Source organism: Protopterus annectens, chromosome 16.part0, assembly GCF_019279795.1.
Source record: "Protopterus annectens isolate FY-2018-M chromosome 16.part0, PAN1.0, whole genome shotgun sequence".
NCBI classification, from domain to species: domain Eukaryota; kingdom Metazoa; phylum Chordata; order Ceratodontiformes; family Protopteridae; genus Protopterus; species Protopterus annectens.
Genome location: NC_056750.1, coordinates 384,089,001 through 384,111,385, shown reverse-complemented (window position 1 = coordinate 384,111,385; position 22,385 = coordinate 384,089,001). Strand labels below are relative to the sequence as shown.

Sequence of the window (22,385 nt, the reverse complement as noted above, 5' to 3'; positions counted from 1 at the left end):
AATTTCCTTGATTCTTATGGTAAATCTCCTAATTCTTTTCAGAAATATTTCCTTTAATTTCTGTCCATATTGTATAAAACAGATTTTTGTGTTTCTTTATATTCCTATTTGTCTATTTGTATTTCCTGGAATAAATGCATTCTTTTATATTTCTCTTTAAATATTATCCACCATTCTAACCAGTTATTATAAAATTTTCTCACAGTCAAATGATCTTTCCATAACTTTATTATATATTTTCTACATTTCTCATTCCACTTTTTTTATTCCTGTCCCACTTTTTATATGTTCTTTATTCTATTTCTATCCACACAGCCACATGATCCAAAAATGCTGTTTCTACTGCATCTTCTATCACTATTCTTATATTTTTATATATCAAAAAATGTCTGTTTTCAGTTTTCCTCTACTATATGTACTTTTTTCAAATTCCATAACTCTGAATTCCCACATTTTATTATTTCTAACATTATTTTATCTGATCTCTCTTTTTGCTTTTACATCTTAAGTCACAGTTAAAAATCCCCTGTTATTATAATCTTCATATTTACTATAACATAGTCCAGCATTTCTTTAAATAATTTCTCTCTTTTGTTACATTTTACATAGGCATATACTGCTATAAGTCTATAAACCTTTTCTTCCCACCTAAAGTCAAATACCATTAATCTTTCAAGTCTGACTAAAGTATAATCCAAAATTTTTATTCCCATCCTATACAATATAGCTATCCCTGAACATGTTTCTCTACCCAATTTCCATATTTTAACTTCCATCTTTAAAGTGTCTGTCTGTTCTCCTCCTTCTTTAATTAAACCCCTAACATACCCTAATACTATTAAATCTACTTCATACTTATTAAACCATTCTGACACCCCAAATCCTTCTTACTACATTCTTTACACTTTTAACAGTGATAGATACATTTATAAGATTATTTCCTTCTCCTTCTTTTCAATTTACAATAAATTAATAATTTTTATTTCATTTCTTTTTTACTTTCAACCATACACCTTTCATTTCTTTAACTCATTTTCCTGTGGAGCTTTTGTATATTTTCTCCATCACTAACCTCTGATCCACTTTCCCTTTCCATTTATTAATCACATTTTTTTCTTGTATATTAGTGTCTTTCCTCTCCCTTTTATCTTTTGGTTTGTCTTCTTGTTGCAATTATTGTTAATGTACCTTTTCTCTAATCTGTCCTTCTAATAGTTCTGAACTTTTCTCTTTCTCACAATCCTTCCTGTCATGTTTGTTTTCTTTTATAACATTTCTTTTCCCATTTTCCAGCATCATGACCAATCTCCCTGCATAAATAACACTACTTCTTATCACATTTACTTACAAAATGTCCCTCCCACAAAAATAATGTTTTCAGCTGTCCTCAATACTTAGCAGCATCTCTATGATACTCAACATTAATCATACTAGAAATATGTGCAATTTTTCCATTTTCAAAATCAAATTACAGTCCCAAGCTCCTATCTAACGTCCTTTATTATCAGATGTTTTAGAAATGTCCTTCAGTTTTGCAACGTTCTTTAATAAATATTTTTAACAATTTCTCTTTCATTTTATCTCTGAAATTGTATATTAACTTTTTTCTGTATTTTATTAACATGTTTTAACAATATACTTATTCCACAAGTACATTTATTTTCTTTTTTTTTCATATTCTCACAAAAAATTTCTAATACTGCAGTGATATCATAGAAAATTTCACAATAAGATTTTTTATCAGAATAAAATCTTTTATCTTTTGTGCCTTAATTCCTAAAGGTGCAACTATCTTGTCCTTTTTGTCATACCTGTCCATTTCTAGTTCTTATTTATAATGAATACTAGATATGACCGTCTTCTTTTCCATTTCTTCTGTTTTCTTGATCTCTCTTCTTTCTTCCTTCTGTTCTTGGACTACTTCTGCAAAACCTTTTCTTGTAAGCTCTTATCCCTCTTCTATATGAATTCTTTCCATCTTTTCTCCCCAAGAAACATCCTTTCATGTCTCTGGCTCACTCTGGTTGACACATTCTACCAATAAATCATCATGCAACCCTCCCAACTGGAGGGTTGTAACAAATAACATCTTCCTGCTTTTGCTCCTCTCCTCTTGAATCTTTAAACAAATTATGTTGGAAAACATCTTCCATATCCTCTATTTGGTCTCTCTCAGAATTCTCCACTCCGAACCTCTCCTCCTGCTTTCTGAAAACAAATATGAAGAGTTGACATTTGCCTCTACTCTACATTCCTCCAGCTCCATATTTTGAGTGCATTCTCCCAGCCATCACTGTGCCAGGAACAGAACGGATGCTCTCACTCATCAGTCACATGCACCATGAGTGTTGTAGTACCAGGGAAAGTTCCCCAGTGCCCTGGCCAAATATCCCCTAGTAATATATATATATATATATATATATATATATATATATATATATATATACATATATATATATATATATATATATATATATATATATATGTATATATATATATATATATATATGTATATATATACACCACCTCGGGTATTCCCTGATAAAAGGTCACTAGCATAGTGGGAATAACATGGTCAACAAAAGAATAAATAAATAAACAAACAATTACAGTAATGTAAATATCATATAAGATTTGCATTAATCATATATACTCTGTTCAAGATTTATCTTCTACCTAACAGATAGTGCTTATGTACTTTGTTGCAGTACAGTGCAGTAAAACTCTAGACCATATGGGTGCCTCCACCCTTGAATGTTTGCTTTTTACCAGCTCCCCCATCACTTAATATATCCCACCTTTATCTGAGGATTCAGATTTGTTTGGGATCTTATGGCTATTTTTGAGTTTCAAGCTCTTTACAACTTAGCATAGCCAGCCTCCAGCTGCCTACTCCTTGACTGGCCATCTGTTACTGAGGCCAGAAATCAAATCCATGTCACTCACAGCACAGACTAACTCCCAACCCTAGGATTTTGACCTGGCTTGATTTTATGATGAAGTGACTGAACAAATGATAGTAAATGTGGAAGTACACCATTATTTTTTCCATCACTGAGCAACTTAAAAATGCAGCTAAAATAAAACTACTAAAGCAAAGTTTATTAACCAAACAGCCAGTTTTCCAAAGACAGTAGTCACGATGCAAGGATTAAGAGCTTCTGTTATACAATATACACAGGCTTTCATGCATGACTTTAGCAAATAATTTGCTGGTGAACCAGGTTTGTGCTAAAATTACAATGAGACGGTGAGCTAAGACATTTACTGTACAGTGCAGTATCTGTGATATCAATCAAAAGAATAATATAGAAAAACATTTTAAACTGGACAGGCTATTCCCCCAGTTGCAACTGGGCCTGTTTTGGTGGAAGACCAGCCACATTTACAAAAGGTGTTAGATCCATCTGCTGGATTAATGTTAACTGATCTTTTTTATATGGGAATAGGCCAAATGCAAAAGGATAATAGTTCATGTTTATGTGTATTTAACTGCAAACCATTAACAGAAGATTAAAGTACTAAGCTGGATTCGAGCCATTTCAAGTGCAGGCAGGCATGCATGTGTGCCTTGTTTAGCAAGTGGATCTGTTTTTTCAAAGAGCAACATACATTTTTTTATTCATGAAGATATAAAGTGCTTTTTTTCTATCTAGGCAAGACTCTATGAGCTTTCTGTGGTTTAAGGAAAGCTAAGCATGACAAGAGCCATTAATCTATTATGTAGAATTACACATTTCCCAGTATACAGTTTGGATCTCATCAAGATAAAATATTGTTTGCTCTGAAAATTCTCTCAGCAATTATTTACATACACTCCAGGATAACCCAAAGTAAATAGTAAAACTTAAATCCAATTTTTAACAAACAACTGCACATAAATCTAAACAGATGTCCTAAAAGTAAACAGCTGAATTTAAAGCAAGAGTTCTGTTTTTACTGAAATTTTAATTTACATTTTGTACTTGTTTGTAAAATATGACTTTATCTCAAAGTAATTGTCCTTGCTGGCAAAAAATAAATACAATTGCAGATGACAGAATATACATTTGTTCTATGATTTAAAAGCAAAGGAATAATCACATTCAAAGGCACAGCCAAGTATTTCTACAAATATGCCATTTTTTGTGCATTTAAGCACAGTACAGTTGGAGCAAAAAACAACAAGGCAGTATATAAAAATCTAAGAAGAAACTAGTGATACGTGATGTGCTATAGGTCTTGGTGTAGTGCTCTGTCCTGTGCAGTGCCAGCAACAAAAGTATTTTCACATTGATGGCTTTTCTGACTCAGCCACTTTGGTAGAGAAGGTTTTTCTAGCTGTGAGATTATACATCCCCAGTGATGAGCATGGTGCTGTAATTACGCAACAGACTGTTGTTAGCATTTTGGCACTGAAGGGTACCACAGCTGATTGATGTTACTTGCAACAGTATGTCAATAGCTTCACCTAGTCTGAGCCACAAAAATCCTCTGGAATACAAGACAGCATATGTGACACTGCCTGCTGCTACACTCCACCTCCCCTTCCCAATCCACCAACAGTAAGGTTCCAGTCCTAGGGTATAGTACTAGGGGCATTAAAAGTAAAAATGGAGCAGATGAGCAACTGATGGTTTGCTGGAGGGCATTCAAAAGCAAGTTAAAAATATTTCTGATTGAGCTAATAAAAAGGGAAGACACAGCTGTTCTTAATATCATTATCTCCAACTAAGGGAATGTATGGACAAATGGGTGACTAGATTCTGTCTTCTAAAGGAGGAGTCGGCAATGAGGCTGTTGAGTTTTATTGCTAACATTTGCAGTGCCACTAATCAAATCTAATTATTTTATGGGAACTGCTTATATTATATAAATGGACCAGTTTATACCCTTCCTAATGTACCCATACTATATTACATGTAACAGAAAAACTATTACAAATGTTAGATTATGTCCATGTGCATAGTTACAATTGTAGAGCATTAGAATGAATCATTTAGGAATGTTTTCACTTTTATGGTCAAATATGAAGCAACATAAGTGTCTTGATACTCTGCAATTGAGAAATGGAATGCTGACCCCATGTATTTTCATATTCTTTTTTGAGAATGTGGGATTGCAAAGCAAGTTGTATCTAAGCAAAATGCGGAAACTGGATGCATATTAGTAATTTATAATTGAACACTTTTATCTTACTCATGATGTAGACTTCATCTAGACATGATGTGCTTTTCATTCATCATAATTCACTGTTTAGCTTTGTGCTCAACTTTAATGTCACAATGATTTCATTGAACTAAAAGTCTAATATAAAATATAATTTATTATATGTTGACTGATAGAACAATGTCATGTAATTTCAATTAAGTATGCTTAAAGCCCACTTACTATGTATGTCATTAATTCTGTAGACATCATTATTTAAAAATAAGGATTTATAAATTCTTAAGTAGCTTCATCAGAAAATGGCATGTTGCTGACTGTGTAAGGAATTAACAAACTTCTGTATAACTGTACCAAATGCTAAAGAGGAAGAAAAAAACACCAACCTTTTTTAAATAGGTCCAATATAGTTGCTTCATACTTAACAAAATTTCCCTCTTCTTTGGATGAAAGAATGCTAACTTTATATGCTATAAAACAGAAATTGTATGTATGTTGATTAGAAATTTCATAACTAGGTAGTTACATCACATTTACTGAAGGTATTAGCACATTAATTTTACAAATAGAATGTGAGGAGATGTTAGGCACATACAATTCAGATCCGTACAGCATTTTTTTCTAACATTTCAGAAATCTGTGTCTGCAGACTTAGAAGCAATGCATTCCATGACAATTGCAATCCATGGCAGTAATTAAAAATCAGAAAAGGAAGGGTAGACATAGAAAGAGATTATGAGTTTATACACAACTGTGTTACACAACATTTATACAAAAACATGACTGTAAAAAAGTTGGTTTAACAATGTGAAGTCAATAGACAATATATTAAATCCATCAAGTTGGCCGGTATCTATAAAAGAGGATTGCTGATTGAGAATATTAAGTAAAAGATGCTTACACTCGATAATCATGATATAAATAAACTGTGTATACTAAAAATAAATCCTTGTTGGTTGGTGAAGGCCTAACACAAAATAAGGGAAAGTCTTTTAGTTTGCTAGTTAAAATCCAATGACTATGTGATGTGCTGGGTTATTTGTTCTTTACCTGGGTCATTACTGAGTATGATGTCAGCTAAGTGCGGTACATTACAAATGCATTCATTTTCTGTGAAATATGCACTAGGTGACTTTAATCAGAGATTGACATTATTTTGTCTTGCACATTTTGCCACCAGTCTCAAACACTGCATTGAAAAAACCCAGTCAACTCCTTATCTAAAATTGCTTTCACAGTATTTGTCTCCAGCATGTCTGTTTGCATGGTGAGTTCTACACCTTTGTGGAAAAGTACAGTGGAACTATCATGCTTCTATTTCAGCAGTGTTAGTTGGGGGAATGGTAGTGGATCAGGCCCTGTCACTCAGCACACTATAAGATTAAGATAATCCTAGAGATATAATAAGCAATGATGTCATCAGAGAGTACACACATTCCCACATATGCTCCTTTGCACACTTATTCTAACCTATGACTGGTGTTCAAGGGATCTCGGCCTTACTGCTAATATCCATCGGGGGCAATCGAACTGGAGTGCATCCCTCACCCCCCCCCTTTGAAAGAGAGCTCTTCAGTTATTCCTGTCAAAGCTGATCATTCTATAACTTCCATTTATGCCTGAACATAGTTCACTGGCAGCACCGATCACTTTTGCCAGTATGCTGCTTCTTTCACAAAAATAATGTGAAGAACAGAAAGGTAAAAATGATCTAAGTGTCATTTTGTTTAGTAGGCTGTAAGGCTGTTAAGCAAAGCAGAATCAGTGTTAACTCATACATTATTATTTTGTCAGATATGATTTTTTTTTTGTTTACTATCCTGTGTTTTTTCTCCAATGCACTTAACATCTCTTTACCCAAATTCTCTATAGGGTGCTGTAAGTTCTGAAATTAAGCAGAGTATACTGTATATTTTTAGATGGGGTTGTCTGTTATTGCAGAGGAAAGGTGCCCTTTATAGCACTAGTGACCCAGGATAAAGAAATTGGCAGGATGCTGCAAACTATCATAAAACGAGTTGTACTTTTTCTGTACAATGTGCAGCAGCACTTAGCTGACATTTGATTTATATGCATTAATTATGCTAGGCTCCTTTTTAGGTGGGCCTAGGAGGAAGATGTTCAGATGGTAATTCTGCCTTGGTAGTCAGTTTGAGCAATAAAAACAATAATAAAGAAAATTTCTTTGGCTGTCCACATCAGAGCTCACTGATGATATGTGGGTAAATAGAAATATAACTCTTTCCTTTTTTTTTTCCTTATGAATCAGGGGCAATGCCAGAAATGATGGGGGAACAAAGGCCTAAAATCAGGGACAATATTTTAAATAGTACTTTAATTCACTTAAAAACCTAATAAAACAGCAGGTTTTACATCAACACTGAAGCATAGCTGGCTCAACCACAGCTGGCCTTAGGCATATGCTAACTAAGCGACTGCCTAGGGTGCCACTTTTTCAGTATTTATTTGGTGTAGGTAGACCAGGAAGAGGGGGCACCAGGTGGAGTGGTGGGGGGCACCATAGAGCCCTTTTGCCTAGGGCACCAGTTGACCTAGGGCTGCTCCTGGGCTCAACCAGTGCCATGTGCCAGTACAATGAACCAGCTCCCCACCCCCTCAGCTCTTCAAGTAAAGAGCAAAAAGAAATAAAATGTATAGATTTGTTTATTACAGATCCATGCCCCGCCCACACTTCTTCCATTGAAGAGCAAAAAAAAAAAAAATAGAAAAAGTCATTCCTTCTACTAGCACACCAACCAGGTGGCCAGATATACAACACACCCCACCTCCCTACAGCCCAGCCATTCAAGTACTGTTTCTGTGCCCTGGCCCCACCCCTCCTCCATTGCATTTGCTGTCACACCTGAGCGCTGTTGCACTCCGTGTGTGGTCTAAACTGTAGCAACTGCTTAACAAGCAGTTTGTTACTGTAAAAAAAAAAATCAGAGCACTACAGCACTCTGGTTTTAGGAAAAAAAAAATATATATATATAGATATAGATATATATATATATATATATATATATATATATATATATATATATACATATATACATACATATATATATATATATATATATATATATATATATATACATACATACATATACATATGCACACACACACACACACACTCGTACATATATAAAATAAGGCAAAAATCAGGGAATGTTTTACGGGTCAGTAGAGTTGCATTGTCTGGGAATGCAATATGGATAGTACAAGCAAAAGATAAGAAGTGCTGTGATCAGGGTAAGATGGAGAGGCAGTAAAAGAGTGGGGCAAAGTTGGTGGCTACCCTGAGTACATGCTGTTGGAGAAGCAATTGTCCCTGTAGAAAAGGTTATCATGAAATGAAAGAATACTGTGGGGTTCCACAAGGCTCAATGCCGAGGCACCTCTCTTTGTCATCTACTTCTCAAAAGTCCAAGCTGATGTCAGTAATATCTGGCTGGCTAAGTTTGCAAATGTCCACAAACTTGGAGCTGTCATCAAGTCTCCAGAGCACTCAGATCATATAAGTGTGTGTGTCATGTACAGAGAGATGATGCAAGGATTATGGTCTGAGGCTGAATTCAGGAAAGAGTAACATTATGTTGATCAGAAAACATGAACACCACAATGCTTATGACATAGAGTCCGTCCCTCAAAAACTGATTAGTTTTACTAGGGAGCTGGGCACTTTTATAGGCAGCAAGCTCTCCTTCAAAAACCACGTCTCTATAGTCAGAAAATACTTCAGTCTAGGACAGCTAATTATCAGCGGTATAACTTCTAGATCTAGGGATGTTGTTGTCGCTCTCTAATCCTTCTTTTAGGCCCATAATTGAATATAATACTCCCTTGAGCATGTACTTGATGAGTCGCACAAGCCAACTTAAAAGATCGCAGTGCATCCTCACTAAGAAAATCAAGAGCCTAAGTTCACTGTTTTATTGAGAGCACCTCAAAACCTTATCTCTATTTTCAATCCCATACAGACTCCTATAGTGTTACCTCTGCTTATCTTACAAGATCTCAGATGATACTGTCATGTGTGACCTTCTGTGTATTCACAAAACATGTAGAACCACAAACATCCACACTAGGGTCCTATACTTATACCACAACATAAACATGACATGTTGGCAGGATAGAGACCTCTCTCAAAGAATTCCCCTCCTCTGAAATAGACCTACTCTCCCGATTACATATAGTCCCCAGCTCTTTAGGTACTACCTACGTAAATGGATGGGAAGTCATAAATACATCCCTGGACTGACATTTCAAACCCTTATGAAAAGGGGTAGCATTTAATGAATATTGCTTTAACTGCATTTCAAATGATCAACCCATATCAACTAACTAGTAATAACTTATGAACCCATAAGGATGGTGAGCCACTTAAAATGTTGAGATTGTATGCTTTCCTTTTTAGTATTCAGTATTTTGAATGTACTATAACAACTCCATCTAAGGTGATAATAAATTGCTAATGGATTATAAAAATAGTTTAATGAGATATAAATCTTTATTGGGTGGCAACCTTTATTTATTTATTTTTTTGGAATGCCTAAATGCTGACAGTATGCCTAAGGATTTGGTAGTGATCAAAACACCTACAGGCAGAGTATTCAACAGTGAATTAATTAATGAATGGTGAGGTGTCTTATGTAAGAAAAGAAAGGAATGTATGAACATTTGAAAAAAATAAAATAGAAGTGAAACAGAGACCTTGTAAAATTACTTGGAAGCAATGCATCTTAACTTAAAACAAGTATAATCGTGTTAATCTCTCTCATGTAGATCTATGAGAGACTTGGTAATAAAGAGGTGGCACAGGATACAATGTGCAGTATTATTGCCTCATGTCAAGAGAGTTTTCTGGTGTAGCTTTTGGATGGGTACTTTCTGTGTGGTATTGCATGTCCGCCCTGTGTACACTTTTTTTTCTCGGTATACTTCAGCTTCCTCCCACATCCTAAAGATGTGGTAGGTGAATTGATTACTCTAAATTATCCATATGTGTCTGTTACCTACTTGTCAAGTAAACCCTGTAGGGGGCAATGGCTATTCATAGGGTAAATATAGCAGTCATATGTGACAGCAATAGATAAGATAGATGGATGAGTGGCAATAAAGAAAAAAATGTAAAGGAACATAATGTGGATGTTGCTGTGCGGCTGTGATTATAAAACTAATAATTTCATTGGTCCTCAAACAAGAGATAGGCTAAAATTGAAGTAAAACTTACTTCTTCAGAGCAAACAGCTAATGGTTCCCATAAAAGGAAACTTTCCTTGTTTGTCAGTACAACAGCGCCTTTCCCTTTTCCAAAGTAATATGCACACAAATGATGGATAAAGGACCGCATATAGGTCAAAATTCATCCAATGGCCACTTGGAACTTCCAGTACTTTTCCGTTAACAGGACAGCAGGCGAAATGCGTGGTTGATGTCAACTGACTGCTGTGTATGTTTCTCTGCTTTTAATGTTGTGTTCTTTTTGACAGTAGTATTCATCTTATCACATGTAAGAACTGTTTCTTTTTTGGGTTCTGAACCAATTGCAATTTTGGATTAGTAGTCACACTACTACTGATTTCTCTTCGCAAATTAGTGAAAGTGGGGAGAAAGCCATTAAGATGACATCACAGAAAATGTGCATTTCCTGTAAACTCACTGCTGATTTTTTTCTCCTGGGTTTAATTTTCTCTTCCTTCTGTCACTCTTGCTTATTTTCTCACATGTCAGTACTACATATGTAAATGTTCTGTCGTGCTTTGATTTCTGACTTTCTTGTCACACTACTTAGTATGGCTCATCGCAAGTCACTGCAGCTTATGTCACGGTTGTTTACTGGTTCCATTTTTCTTTTTCTTGTGGTACTCTAACTGATATTGTCCCACTTTTGCCAAGCTGACCTGCTCCTTCATTAATACGGTATAAATCACACACCATATTGTGAGGAAAAAAAGGAAGTGCTCCTGTTTCACATCTTCGAATGGTTTGCAACGGTCATTGTTTTGACATTTGTAAGCATGTGAAGTATAGCTGTCAAGCTGCACCCACTGAAAATGGGGAGAAAAGCCTTTGAGAAACAGCAACATGTGCTGAAAATGTCAACTGCAAAGGGGGACAAACAGCTTTCAAAAATAGGGACACTGGGTAAAGAAGTGATTATGTAATTAGGCTGAAATGCGGACAAACTCTTAGCTGCACATTTCGCGGCAACATTTAGGCTTGCCAACATCTGCTGCTCCGTTAATGAAAAAGTGCCAAAGAAAAGAGTAGAGTAAGAGAAATAGACAGCAACAGCACCAGGAACAACAGCTGAAAGATGTGAGACTTGTTTGGAAAAGTAGTTATCCAGGTAGGAGAAAGGACACAATCAGAAGTGCAAAACATGCACAGTATTGATGTAATGAATTCAAACACTAAATAGTTGATCATTTGTGAAATTATTGTACTAAAGAAGGGTCTGACTTTTATAAGAGAGAAAAAAATAGAAGTAATGAATATTGTCATAGACTTGAAAATATATGTAAGAAACTTAAATTTGAAGTATTTATAGCGAGAATATGATACAAAGAGTGGAAATTAATATTCCTAGAAAATGCAGTAAATTTACTCTCCTCCATTTCTACATTAGCTATAGTAAAAAAAACTGATGCTGGGATAAGAGGCTTGCTCATGAAGAAAAGGCTTGAGCAAATTTTATAATTTAAAAGGTCTTGAAAAACAAGCAGTATCCTCTGTTTCTTGCAATAATCTGAAAGCAATTCTAGCCAAAAAGGAGACTACCTTTTAGTGATGAACAATGACAGAAATCTTCATAATTTTAATTGTGAACTGATAAAGTCTTCATTTTATGGAAAGGTAGATATATTTCCTGTATAAAATGGATTAACTACCCCTTTAGTTAAATGAGAATGATCTTACAATATGAAATAATTTCAGCTTTGTGTTAGTGGCACAACAGGTAGCACACTTGTCTTTGGTGCTATCAGACAAGAAGGTCATGTGTTCTCTTCCTACTCCAAGTGATAGGATTGCATTATGGGGTGCAGCACTCCTGAGTGTGCCATCCTTTGGATGAGACATTAAACCAGGGTTCCATCTGCTTAAGTTGATGGCAGCTCATGTGGATATAAAAGATCCCATGGAACCTACTGAAGAGAGTAGGGGCAGTTCCTCGATGGTCTGGCCAAATTTCCAATAATACCACCTTGGGTCTCCCTTGAAAAGAGATCATTAGCTTGTAAGATTAACACACTCAACAAAAGGATAAATATGTTTGTTATAATCAAATCTGCAGTTATCTCAGTGTTATGTAGTAAAGAGCACCACTGTAGCTCCATTACTAGTGTACAGTAATTCAGTAAGTATTAATGAGATACTTTAATGTTTGCTTCTGTATTGCATAAACTCATGATGATAATGACTGCCCATTGCTAGCTGGAAAGATCTTCTCCTGTGACTTACATTATGCTTTAGGTGACAGGTGGGCAATACTGAACTGTGCACATGTGCTAGCCTATTTTGACGACTAAGGAATTTTTCAAAATATGTCCATGCATTTGACACTCCCTTACTTCTGTATTAAAACATTACAGATCATCTCATTAAATTGGAAGCTCTTGCTTATCTTAAAAAATAGCTAATTCCAAGTATTTTAGGGACCCCTGATGAGAGCTTTTCTAAATGGTCTTGTCATGCTATGGCTTTTCCTACCTCTTGTTGTAATTGCTAGACTTTTGGCCTTATAAATTAAACTCAGAACCACTGACTTACATTTCATTACTTTTAGTTACTCAGTTATGCCCTTACTTATTAACCTCCCTTCATGTTCCTCTGCTGAATTTTCTAACTGAATGTACTGATGCTCCTTTTTATTCTAATACCCCTCTGGGTTGCATACACTCCTCTGAATTTGTGATTTTACTGAAACGGGAACTGATTGAATATTTCACTGAAAGCAATGCATGTGTGTTAGGATGAGATCAGTGAACAATAGTATTAAGGAAGTTTCTTCTTTTCACCACAGTTTTGCATCTTGGAGTTAGTACTTTAGAATTTTGGGATGCTTACCCCTGCAAAAACTTGGATATTTTTATTTTTGTTCCCATTTTGATGGATCAAACACCTGAGGCTTTATTGTTGGTTCCATTTGCAAATAAAGTTAAATGCACGTGTCCTCCTGTGTCTTATACTGATTATTCCAAAACTGAAACTAAATAATAATCAGGATATCTTCTGTCATGCACTTCATCTATAAAATCTTGTAACAAAAACATATGGGTTTGGTTGAACAACTTAAAAGCCACCTGTAATATAGGAACAAATGGGACAGCTCATAGCAAGTGATTTTGAAGGGGGTAAGGCCCCATATCCCCAAGCACTAACACACACACACACACACATATATATATATATATATATATATATATATATATATATATATATATATATATATATATATGAGTGTCTTGAAATTAACTGAACACCAAAATATTAATATTTACTAAGTCTACCACAAAACTTTTGCTTTGCAGACATCGACATGCTATTATGCATGGGTCAATTGACAGTCTCAGCAAATACAAAACTTCAACTGAAAAATATAATTAAACATTGTTTTTTGCAAGGTGGCAAGCCCCCTGCGTTCCACATGTGGGGGCTGCCCCCCACATCTCCTGCTAATTTTATATATATATATATATATATATATATATATATATATATATACCTATACAAACTCCAAGACAGCACAATCCAGGGGAAAGGGCATAATTACCTACCCTAAGAATTCTTTAGTCAACTAAACAGATGTCAGCCAGTGATAGGGTCAACAAATTTCATTAGATCTATATAAAAACATCTGTGTATATATATATATATATATATATATATATATGTGTGTGTGTATGTGTGTGTTTGTGAACACACACACACACACACACACACTGCACAGCATTACATAAAGGAGAATATCTCAAAAGGCACAAACAGCAGTCACAAGTAATCATTTTTTTTTACTATTCCCCAAGTAAGCAAGTAAGTTTCAGAGTCTATGACATCAAATGCATGTAGGGAATCTCTGTAATGTCAGAGCAATGTGTTTTTCTTTCAAATTGTTGTTTTAGTTCCCATTCATTTATATTCGACCATTTGCTTAATTAATTTTAGTGGACTGTAAAATGTGTTATATTGCAGTACAGTTTGGCATGTGCATGCAGTGGCAGAATATAATAGGAGAGATAAGGGTAAGCACCCAAGACCCTCAATTTCAGAGAGGTTCATGACAGTCCATGTAGTTTAGCATAGTTTATACCAAAAATAATTTTACTTTTATTGTCTAAAATGTACAGTTCTCACCAATTTCATGTTATTACAATGACATTCCCATTCCAGTATTCTCATGCTTAATTTCCTATTTTCAGGTTATTATGTTTAAGGTTCTGGTGGGAAATTTAGAAGTGCTGGATTACCAATCACAGAGCCATAAAACAGAGGACTGGCAATTGTGAAATGGGGAGACAGATGAAGTGTTGTTAGGAAGGAAGTTGGTTCACTCTCTATAACACCATGGTACTATGGCTAGAGAGAGAAAGAAGTCTAAAGTGAGGTAGAATAAATGGAATGACACATGTATATGTCGGGTGTCAAGGATGCCACATTTTATTTTTATATCCAAGCTGGCTTTTGATATTATACTTGTGGCTCTTACAGTACAAATGGCTGAAGCAGAGTAAGGATTTAGCTACATGCTATGTCTCCACTGTTATCTTTGCACGTGTGTGTGTGTGTGTGTGTGTGTGTGTGTGTGTGTGTGTGTGTGTGTGTGTGTGTGTGTGTGTGTTGACACTCAAAAAAAAAAAACATACCACTCAGCCCTCCCTTTTGTAGATTGGACCTTTTTTTAGCCTCATATTTCTGCTACATGTGCCTCACAATTTTTTTTTGATTTTCTGACAAAAAATGAGAATTAAAGTCAATCAACACCACTGTTCATTAAAGTTTCATAATTATTGTTCAGAAAATGCATGCTGATGCAAAGCCTGTTGTTGTGTTAACTTTTTTAACTTGTTTAAGTCTAAAACTCCTTTTTTCTATACTTCCAGTTCATATCCATACAGCCTTATAGCATCCAGAATTTATTTGGGTCTGGCTTCTTTAGACACAAATAGGCAGTATTGGAAAGGCTGAAGAATTATTAACAAAATGACACAAAGATTGTTAGTCTAGGATGGCATGCGATAGAGAAAAGAATCCTTGTTTACCACTTATTATTTATATTTTCGAATCTATGTCCATATTTTCATAACTCAGAGACCTATATGCTATTGAGGGACATGGTGTGAAACACCAATGTGGGGGACAGGATAATTCACTGCCAATGCTGGTTTATATCAAATATTGCTAGTAATTATGAAAATAAGAAATATTTCTATATGCATTTTTATTTCAAAAACCAAGTGACTTACAAACTGTTGTATGACATTTAACCAGAAAACAGCTCACATTGTACTCCCTCAGTGCAAATACTTCTGTAGTCAGAACATATTCTTGTTGAAGGGAAACGTGCATTTATAATGCTTTCAATATTTATAATTCCCCTTAACAAAGCTACTAGTAAAGAGCTATTCAACCTTTTCTGTAAGGGATTCATTTTTGTACCCAACAGTAATGGTGATATTTCTGATTTGTTATTAGACTTGAGTTTTTATGTTTATAAGATAAATCTGTTTGCTGTACTATTGGAAACATCATCAGAAACCAATGTTATATTTTATTGTTGGTAGAAGAGAAGCACATTCAACCCCCCCCCCCCACCTGACCATTACACACATTCAGAAAAGTTGTGAAAGGGATCTTTACACATTATGGAACAATAAAAGTAGATTCCAAGATATATTTATTTATTTACTGGCATATGTTTACTGGGAAAGTCCCCATTTTCAGTGGAGGAGCAGGGAGAAAAGCTCCGCAAGGCAGTTAGTATAATGGTACATAAAATTCAAAATGTTATTACATACAACAGTGTTAGCAAAATGGAACAATATTAAACAACAACAGAATTCAAGGCATATACACATACAATATATGTACAGATAATATAGTTTAAAGGTGCATACTAAACAGGTAAACATATTGCTATACATTTTTAGTGATATAAGCAGTCATATAGACATATTTATGAGATAATCTAAGAGTAGCAGCCAGCATAAATGGTGCAGGAGAGAGTGGAATTGCTGTATTAACTAATAGTTAGGCGTCAATAGCTAATAAGTCAGGATTAGAAGAATCATATGTGTTTGGTAAATAGTGATGAAGGAAGATATGCAAAGGAGAGGATGTATGGTCAAAATGACTTAGGATGTGGGAATCGGGTTATAGATGGATTAAGCCATCTGCATTGCCAAAGGATGGAGAGGTGCTGCCTCAGTGATTTTTTTGAAGAAGGAGATATTGCTGGAGGTTAAGATAAGCTAACTAAGGAAGAAAGAGCTGTATGAAAAACTATTACTAACAAAAACCCATCACAATAATGAAGCCAGATAAAGGGGGAGTAGTACTAGTAGATAAGGTAGATTACACCAGGAAAATGTTAAATATTTTACATGACACTGAAAATTGCACTCTAGTGTCAAAGAATGAAATAAAAGTTGCTTACAGGAAAATAGATTTTTTTCATTGAAGACAGTTTATTTCAAGGTACAATTCCCTTGGATACCTACATATTCTTGTTAACTAAAGCCCCACTGGTTCCTTCCATCTTTGGAATCCCTAAAGTACACAAAGATTCCTGTGACTCACCACATAGAGTTATTGTAGCAGCACAGGCATCCAAAACACATTCCTTAGCTGTATTAACTGATGTTGTTTTGAAAGGTATACCAAATAATATACCTCACATCCTTACGGACTTCTGAGACTTTTGGAAGAAAATAAGACAAAAGTATTTTTCTAAGGATGGTATCTTTTTGACGATAGATGTCATTGATCTATACACAAATATCCCTCACAAAGAAGGACTAGAAATGTTCAATGAAGCTTTATTAGAACTTATTCAACTGGATCATGTGACTATTAATTTCTTAGTGGAACTAATGGAACTTATTTTGACCAATAATTTCATCTTTTTGAGGGGCGATATTTCAGGCAAGAGAAATGAGTAGCTATGGGGGCCGCATATGCCCCTCATATACAAATTTAGTTATGTATACATGGGAGAGGCTTTTTATACTGAATTCCAAATTCAAAAACTTTTGGAAGGTTTATTAAAGATATCTGGATAATATATTTATTTTATGGACATCCTCAGAGGTAAAAATGACAGAATTCCTCCACTATATATTTTTGGTTTTATCTATATATCTTATCGAGTTTATTAAAGGTTTTACAGTCCGTACTCTTGCTGCAGTTGTTAGTGGGTATTTTCATTTTAGCTTGAGTAGTTTATGGTTTGGCTTTTAAGTTATTTGCTTATCTTTACTTTATTGACATCCTCAGAGGTAGAAATTACAACATCCCTCCACTATAAAAATAACACTATGGAATTTTCTAAATTTACCCACCAGCAAACTCTGCAGGCAGTTAACGATTTAGATGTGAGTTTAACTAACAACTTGGACTCCAACTGTTTTGAATCAACAATTTTCAGGAAGGAGACTTTCCTGTAACAGCTATTTGCAATATAACAGTTTCCACTGTTTTCATACAAAGAAAAAAGTATTCAAAGTGCAGTTCATCAAAGAAGCCAGGATGTGTTAAAATAGTTTATTTGGGAGGGAAATGGAGAAGATTATTTTTATATTCCTGGAAAGGGGCGATCCCAACAATCATTGTACAACATAGCAAAGGAATTATACAAAGAATGGGGTGAGAAATATCAGCCCTTACTTTGTTTAGATTACGGGATATGCCGCGGTGGTACGGCGGTAACAGTATTACCTCACAGCAAGAGGTTCTCCCATTCGATTTTCGGCTTGGCATAGGAGTGCCTTCTGTGTGGAGTCTGCATGTCCTCCCCGCAGTTGGATAGCATTCGAAAGACATGCGTGTGTAAATGGTCATGCCTTCATTGAAGGTTGGGCATCGAGCTGGCACCTCGACATTTCATAAAAAAAACTACTGCCAATCATTAGCGGACCGGAGTTCCGCTGTGGTGACCCCTTACCGTGAAAAAGCCGAAAGACAAACAACAACAACTTTGTTTAGATTACAGCAGGGACTGTTCTACAGAAGTTGGCAATAGAACATAAACTGCTGTTCTTATACTAATTCTCTCATTATTAAATATGACAATATGGCTAAAAATATTAAATCCATTATCAAAAATGACAGGAATATTTTTAAAATAGATCCCAAACTTATTAAGACAATTGATGAAGCACCCATCTTTACCTACAAGACAGGTAAAAACTTGAAAAACTTAGTGGAAAGGAGCACTAGTATCCAAGACACCACATACAAAGGAGGAACCTACCCCTGTGGGGCTTGTAACCAGTGCCATTTTATTATAAAACCCGATAACCTTAATATCAGAAACATACAGATTAGTTTAGTGAAAGGGAACTGTGGAATTAAGAGTCATTTACATTGCAGACTGTACGCCTGTCAGACGTTTTATGTTGGCAAGACTGAGAGACAGTCATGTAAATGCATTTATGAACATAGTTATGATCTTATGAGAGAAAATACCAATGGTTCTTTGTTTAAACACAGTCTTGCAAGGGTTTCAAAAAATTCCTTTTTGGCATTTTGGAAGTAGTGCCTTAAAATGAAAGAGGAGGATCTTAGGGGCATGTTTAGAATTTAGGGAAATGATTTGGCAATTCAGATTAAATGCCACTAACTGCCCAGGTTTAAATGAACAGATTTCTATTCTCCCAGCTTTAAAAATGAAAGAAGAGTGTTTCTGACATTATCTTTAGAATGCACCTATTTATTATACCATTAATATGTGTATGTTTTATACTTTCAAACACATTTACAAGACTTGTCCTGACTTTTTATTTTTAAATAAGCATTATTTATTTAAAATATTGTCTATAATATTTGTAGATTTTTTTCAGAGAGTCTGTATGTATTTGCCTTTGAGGTAGTACTGTTTGTCTTTTTAAATGAAGAGTTTTTAGTATGAATGGTCTTTAAAGGAATGTAATTAAACTAAATTGGTATGGACCATTAAGCAATTACACCTATTTGTATATAAGACAATTTGCATCTTGGATAAATGGTTCTGATTAAGTTATTTTCACATCTAAATAAGGAAAAAGCACTTATCCTATGTACCTGACATTTGTTATATTAAAATTGTTATTATACTGGCAGCATTGGTTATTTAAATTTCACCTTCAATTTGCAGCTGACTACTGAGATATTTGCACTGAGGGAGCACTACATGAGCTATTTAAGCAATAACCCATGCCTGGGTGTGGGTAATGTTGGATTTACCCACAGTTGGTGTGGTTTGATCATGAGGGTGAAGCCCGAGTGGCCAAACAAAGACAACCGTGAGTAAATCCAGCATTACCCACACCCAGGCATGAGTTATTACTATTATACAATGACATTATTTAAGAAAATAATACTTACTTTTCTTAAGTAATGGCATTGTATAATGCCTCCGTGCTGCCCTTCCGCAGCTGTCTGGTATTCTGTGGCAGTTCTGATGTACTGCGCATGCGTATGTTTCCGCAGTACATCAGAGCTGTGTGTGGAAGCAACGGAGAAAGGAAGATCTCTGTTGCGTTTTAAAAGGTGTCTCGCCATGTTAAGAGTTTAACATAGTGAGATAGCTTTAAAAAAAGCAACGGAGAAAGGAAGATCTCAGTTCCCTTTTTTAAAGCTGTCTCGCTATGTTAAATGAGTTTAACATAGCGAGATATCTTTAAAAAAAGCAACAGAGAAAGGAAGATCTTCATTGCTTCTTTTTTAAGATATCTCGCTATAGCAAGATTCTGAGGATGAGCTAGAGAAAGCGTACGGATCTGCTCCCTCCTCCACCTCCTTCTCCGCCTCTTCGACCTCCTTTGACTTTTTGGAGCAAAGGCGTGGACCTCCTGACTGACTCTGTAGAGCCAGTCCCTAGCCTTCTAATTTATTATAACTGCTAGTGACACAAAATTTCCTTACAAGGGTGTCCCGCTGATGCCATGGTGGTTCCTTCCAGAAGGGACATTGCAGAGTCAGAAATGCGTGAAAACTACTGCAAAAAAGAGCCAGAGCCATACAATAGACCATTCCCAGCCCGGGGAATCTTCCAAGGTTCTTTTTCCCAAAAAAAAAGGAGACTGGAGAGACCAATATTGGATCTCAGCAGACTCAACAAGTCTGTCAGAAGACAAGATTCGAATGGTCTCTTCTTCAGTCGGCCCTGCCCTTCTTACAGAAGGACAACTGGATGTCAATAGATCTTCAGGATCATTACTATCATCATCAAAATTCACAGACGCTCAGGAGATTTCTCCGCAGTACCATCTGCACAATGATGAGAGAGAGAGAGAGAGTTTTTACGTTGTTGTAAGCCCTCAACGACTTTCTTCCCGTAGGGAGCAATGCACACACACAACACAACAACAGTTTGGTATATCAACAAATCAACAGGCGCGGAACTAAGTCCCACCTTGTGTCGAGAAGCCAGAAGACTTTGGCAATGATGATCTCCTCTCATCGGGTTTCTGGTAGCAAGCGATATCCCTGGGAAAACCAACATTGATCAACTTTTTATGTGGATAATAAAAGGCCTTCTGTTTCTAAGTAAAGTGACTTTGTCCAGATGGCTTTCTTGGTCATCATCACTGAAATATCAGTATCAGGGAAAACAGCTGTGCTCAAAACCTAAAGCACATTCAACTAGGAGTTTTAGCTACTCTACAGCTTTTCAAGCTAGACTGCCTTTGGATTGACAACTTAACATTGGTGTTGTATGTTCTGCGTTTTCTTTCTTCTTTCTTTCTTCTCCCCCCCCTCCCCCCCCCCCTTGGAACCTTTGTGTAAGAAACTATTATGCTAACCTGGTCCTTTCACCATGTCCTTTTCTTCTCTTAGTTTCTTCTTCCTTTTATGCTTTTTTGTTATTTTTGGTGTGTCAACATTTGTGTTTCAAAACAAACGCTGCCTATACTCCATGGGCCTGGGGCTGCCTCAGGCTGGTAAAGAGTTCTCGAGGAAGTTCTAAAGCAAGTGTCGAGGCCGGTCGTCGGCCGGATCGAACCCAACAGAAGCAAAAAAGAAAGAAGGCGAGAGAAGACAACTAACATGGAACGTTATGGTAGGTACATAACTTCTTAATTACAGCAATGGAGCTCTTCCATTCTCTGTTGTTACCAAAAACACAAAACAGTCAAGACTTATAGTAATGGAAAAATAAGTCGGATTTACAATGGGCATGCTGACCAATCAGCATGCGTGTTTTGGAATATTAATGGGGGGTCATTGTATAATTTCTGGTTGTGCATGGTGGATATTAGCTGCACAGACACACGGCCTGTTTTCTTGCTTGTTTGTTGTATGTCATTAAGTGAAACCTTAGATGTTGTTGAAGAAAACTCATGAAAAATATACAGTATTATTTTTTCTGCTAATTATGCAGTTAAGGATATATTTTCATATTTATGTAAATATCTCAAGCATGCACTTATAGAGGAATTTCTTGTAATATGAAAGCTTGTATCTGGTTAACAAAAATATTCTAACAAGCTATGTCTAGGTTGTACAGTTTTCAAGATATGAAAAAATATGAAAGTTTACAAAAATATAATTTGAGGTTTGTGTGCATTGTAATATCATACAGTATTTATGGAAAAGACTATGAATGCAGTGACTATTATCAGTATAAAGAATACTTCTTACTGATAACATAAGCTTACAGTTTTAATAGCTTTTGTTCATAAAATGTTTGCATATGTTTATCTTGTGATTTTTAAGCTTCTTTTTCAGAAAATGCTTTGGAATGCAAGATGTGTGTAGGCCTCTAGAGTTGTGACACCTCACACCACATAGGTGTTAATTTGGGTTTTGTGTGCATTATACTATATTATAGTATGTATGGAAAAGACTATGACTGCACAGACTATCAGGGGTGTAATTAGGATCTTCAAATTTTTACTCTCAGCTTTCAGACTACTGCCAACCCCAGCAAGCCACACCCACATCAACACCGCTGGCCAAACAACATCCCCTTCACAGTGCTAATATCTGATCAAATCACTGCCAAGTATATGCCAGGGTAAGTAATTACTTACATGATG

At 35.6% G+C, this 22,385-nt stretch overlaps 1 protein-coding gene across 1 annotated transcript in view; it reads right to left on the bottom strand.

The window, feature by feature from the left end:
* The window catches only part of C5 (complement C5), a 1,726,304-nt gene that overhangs the window by 187,041 nt on the left and 1,516,878 nt on the right, over positions 1–22,385 (bottom strand). The window contains exon 39 of the mRNA XM_044057986.1: positions 5,532–5,615. Coding sequence (XP_043913921.1) covers positions 5,532–5,615 — 84 coding nt within the window. The remainder of the gene's footprint in view (positions 1–5,531; positions 5,616–22,385) is intronic.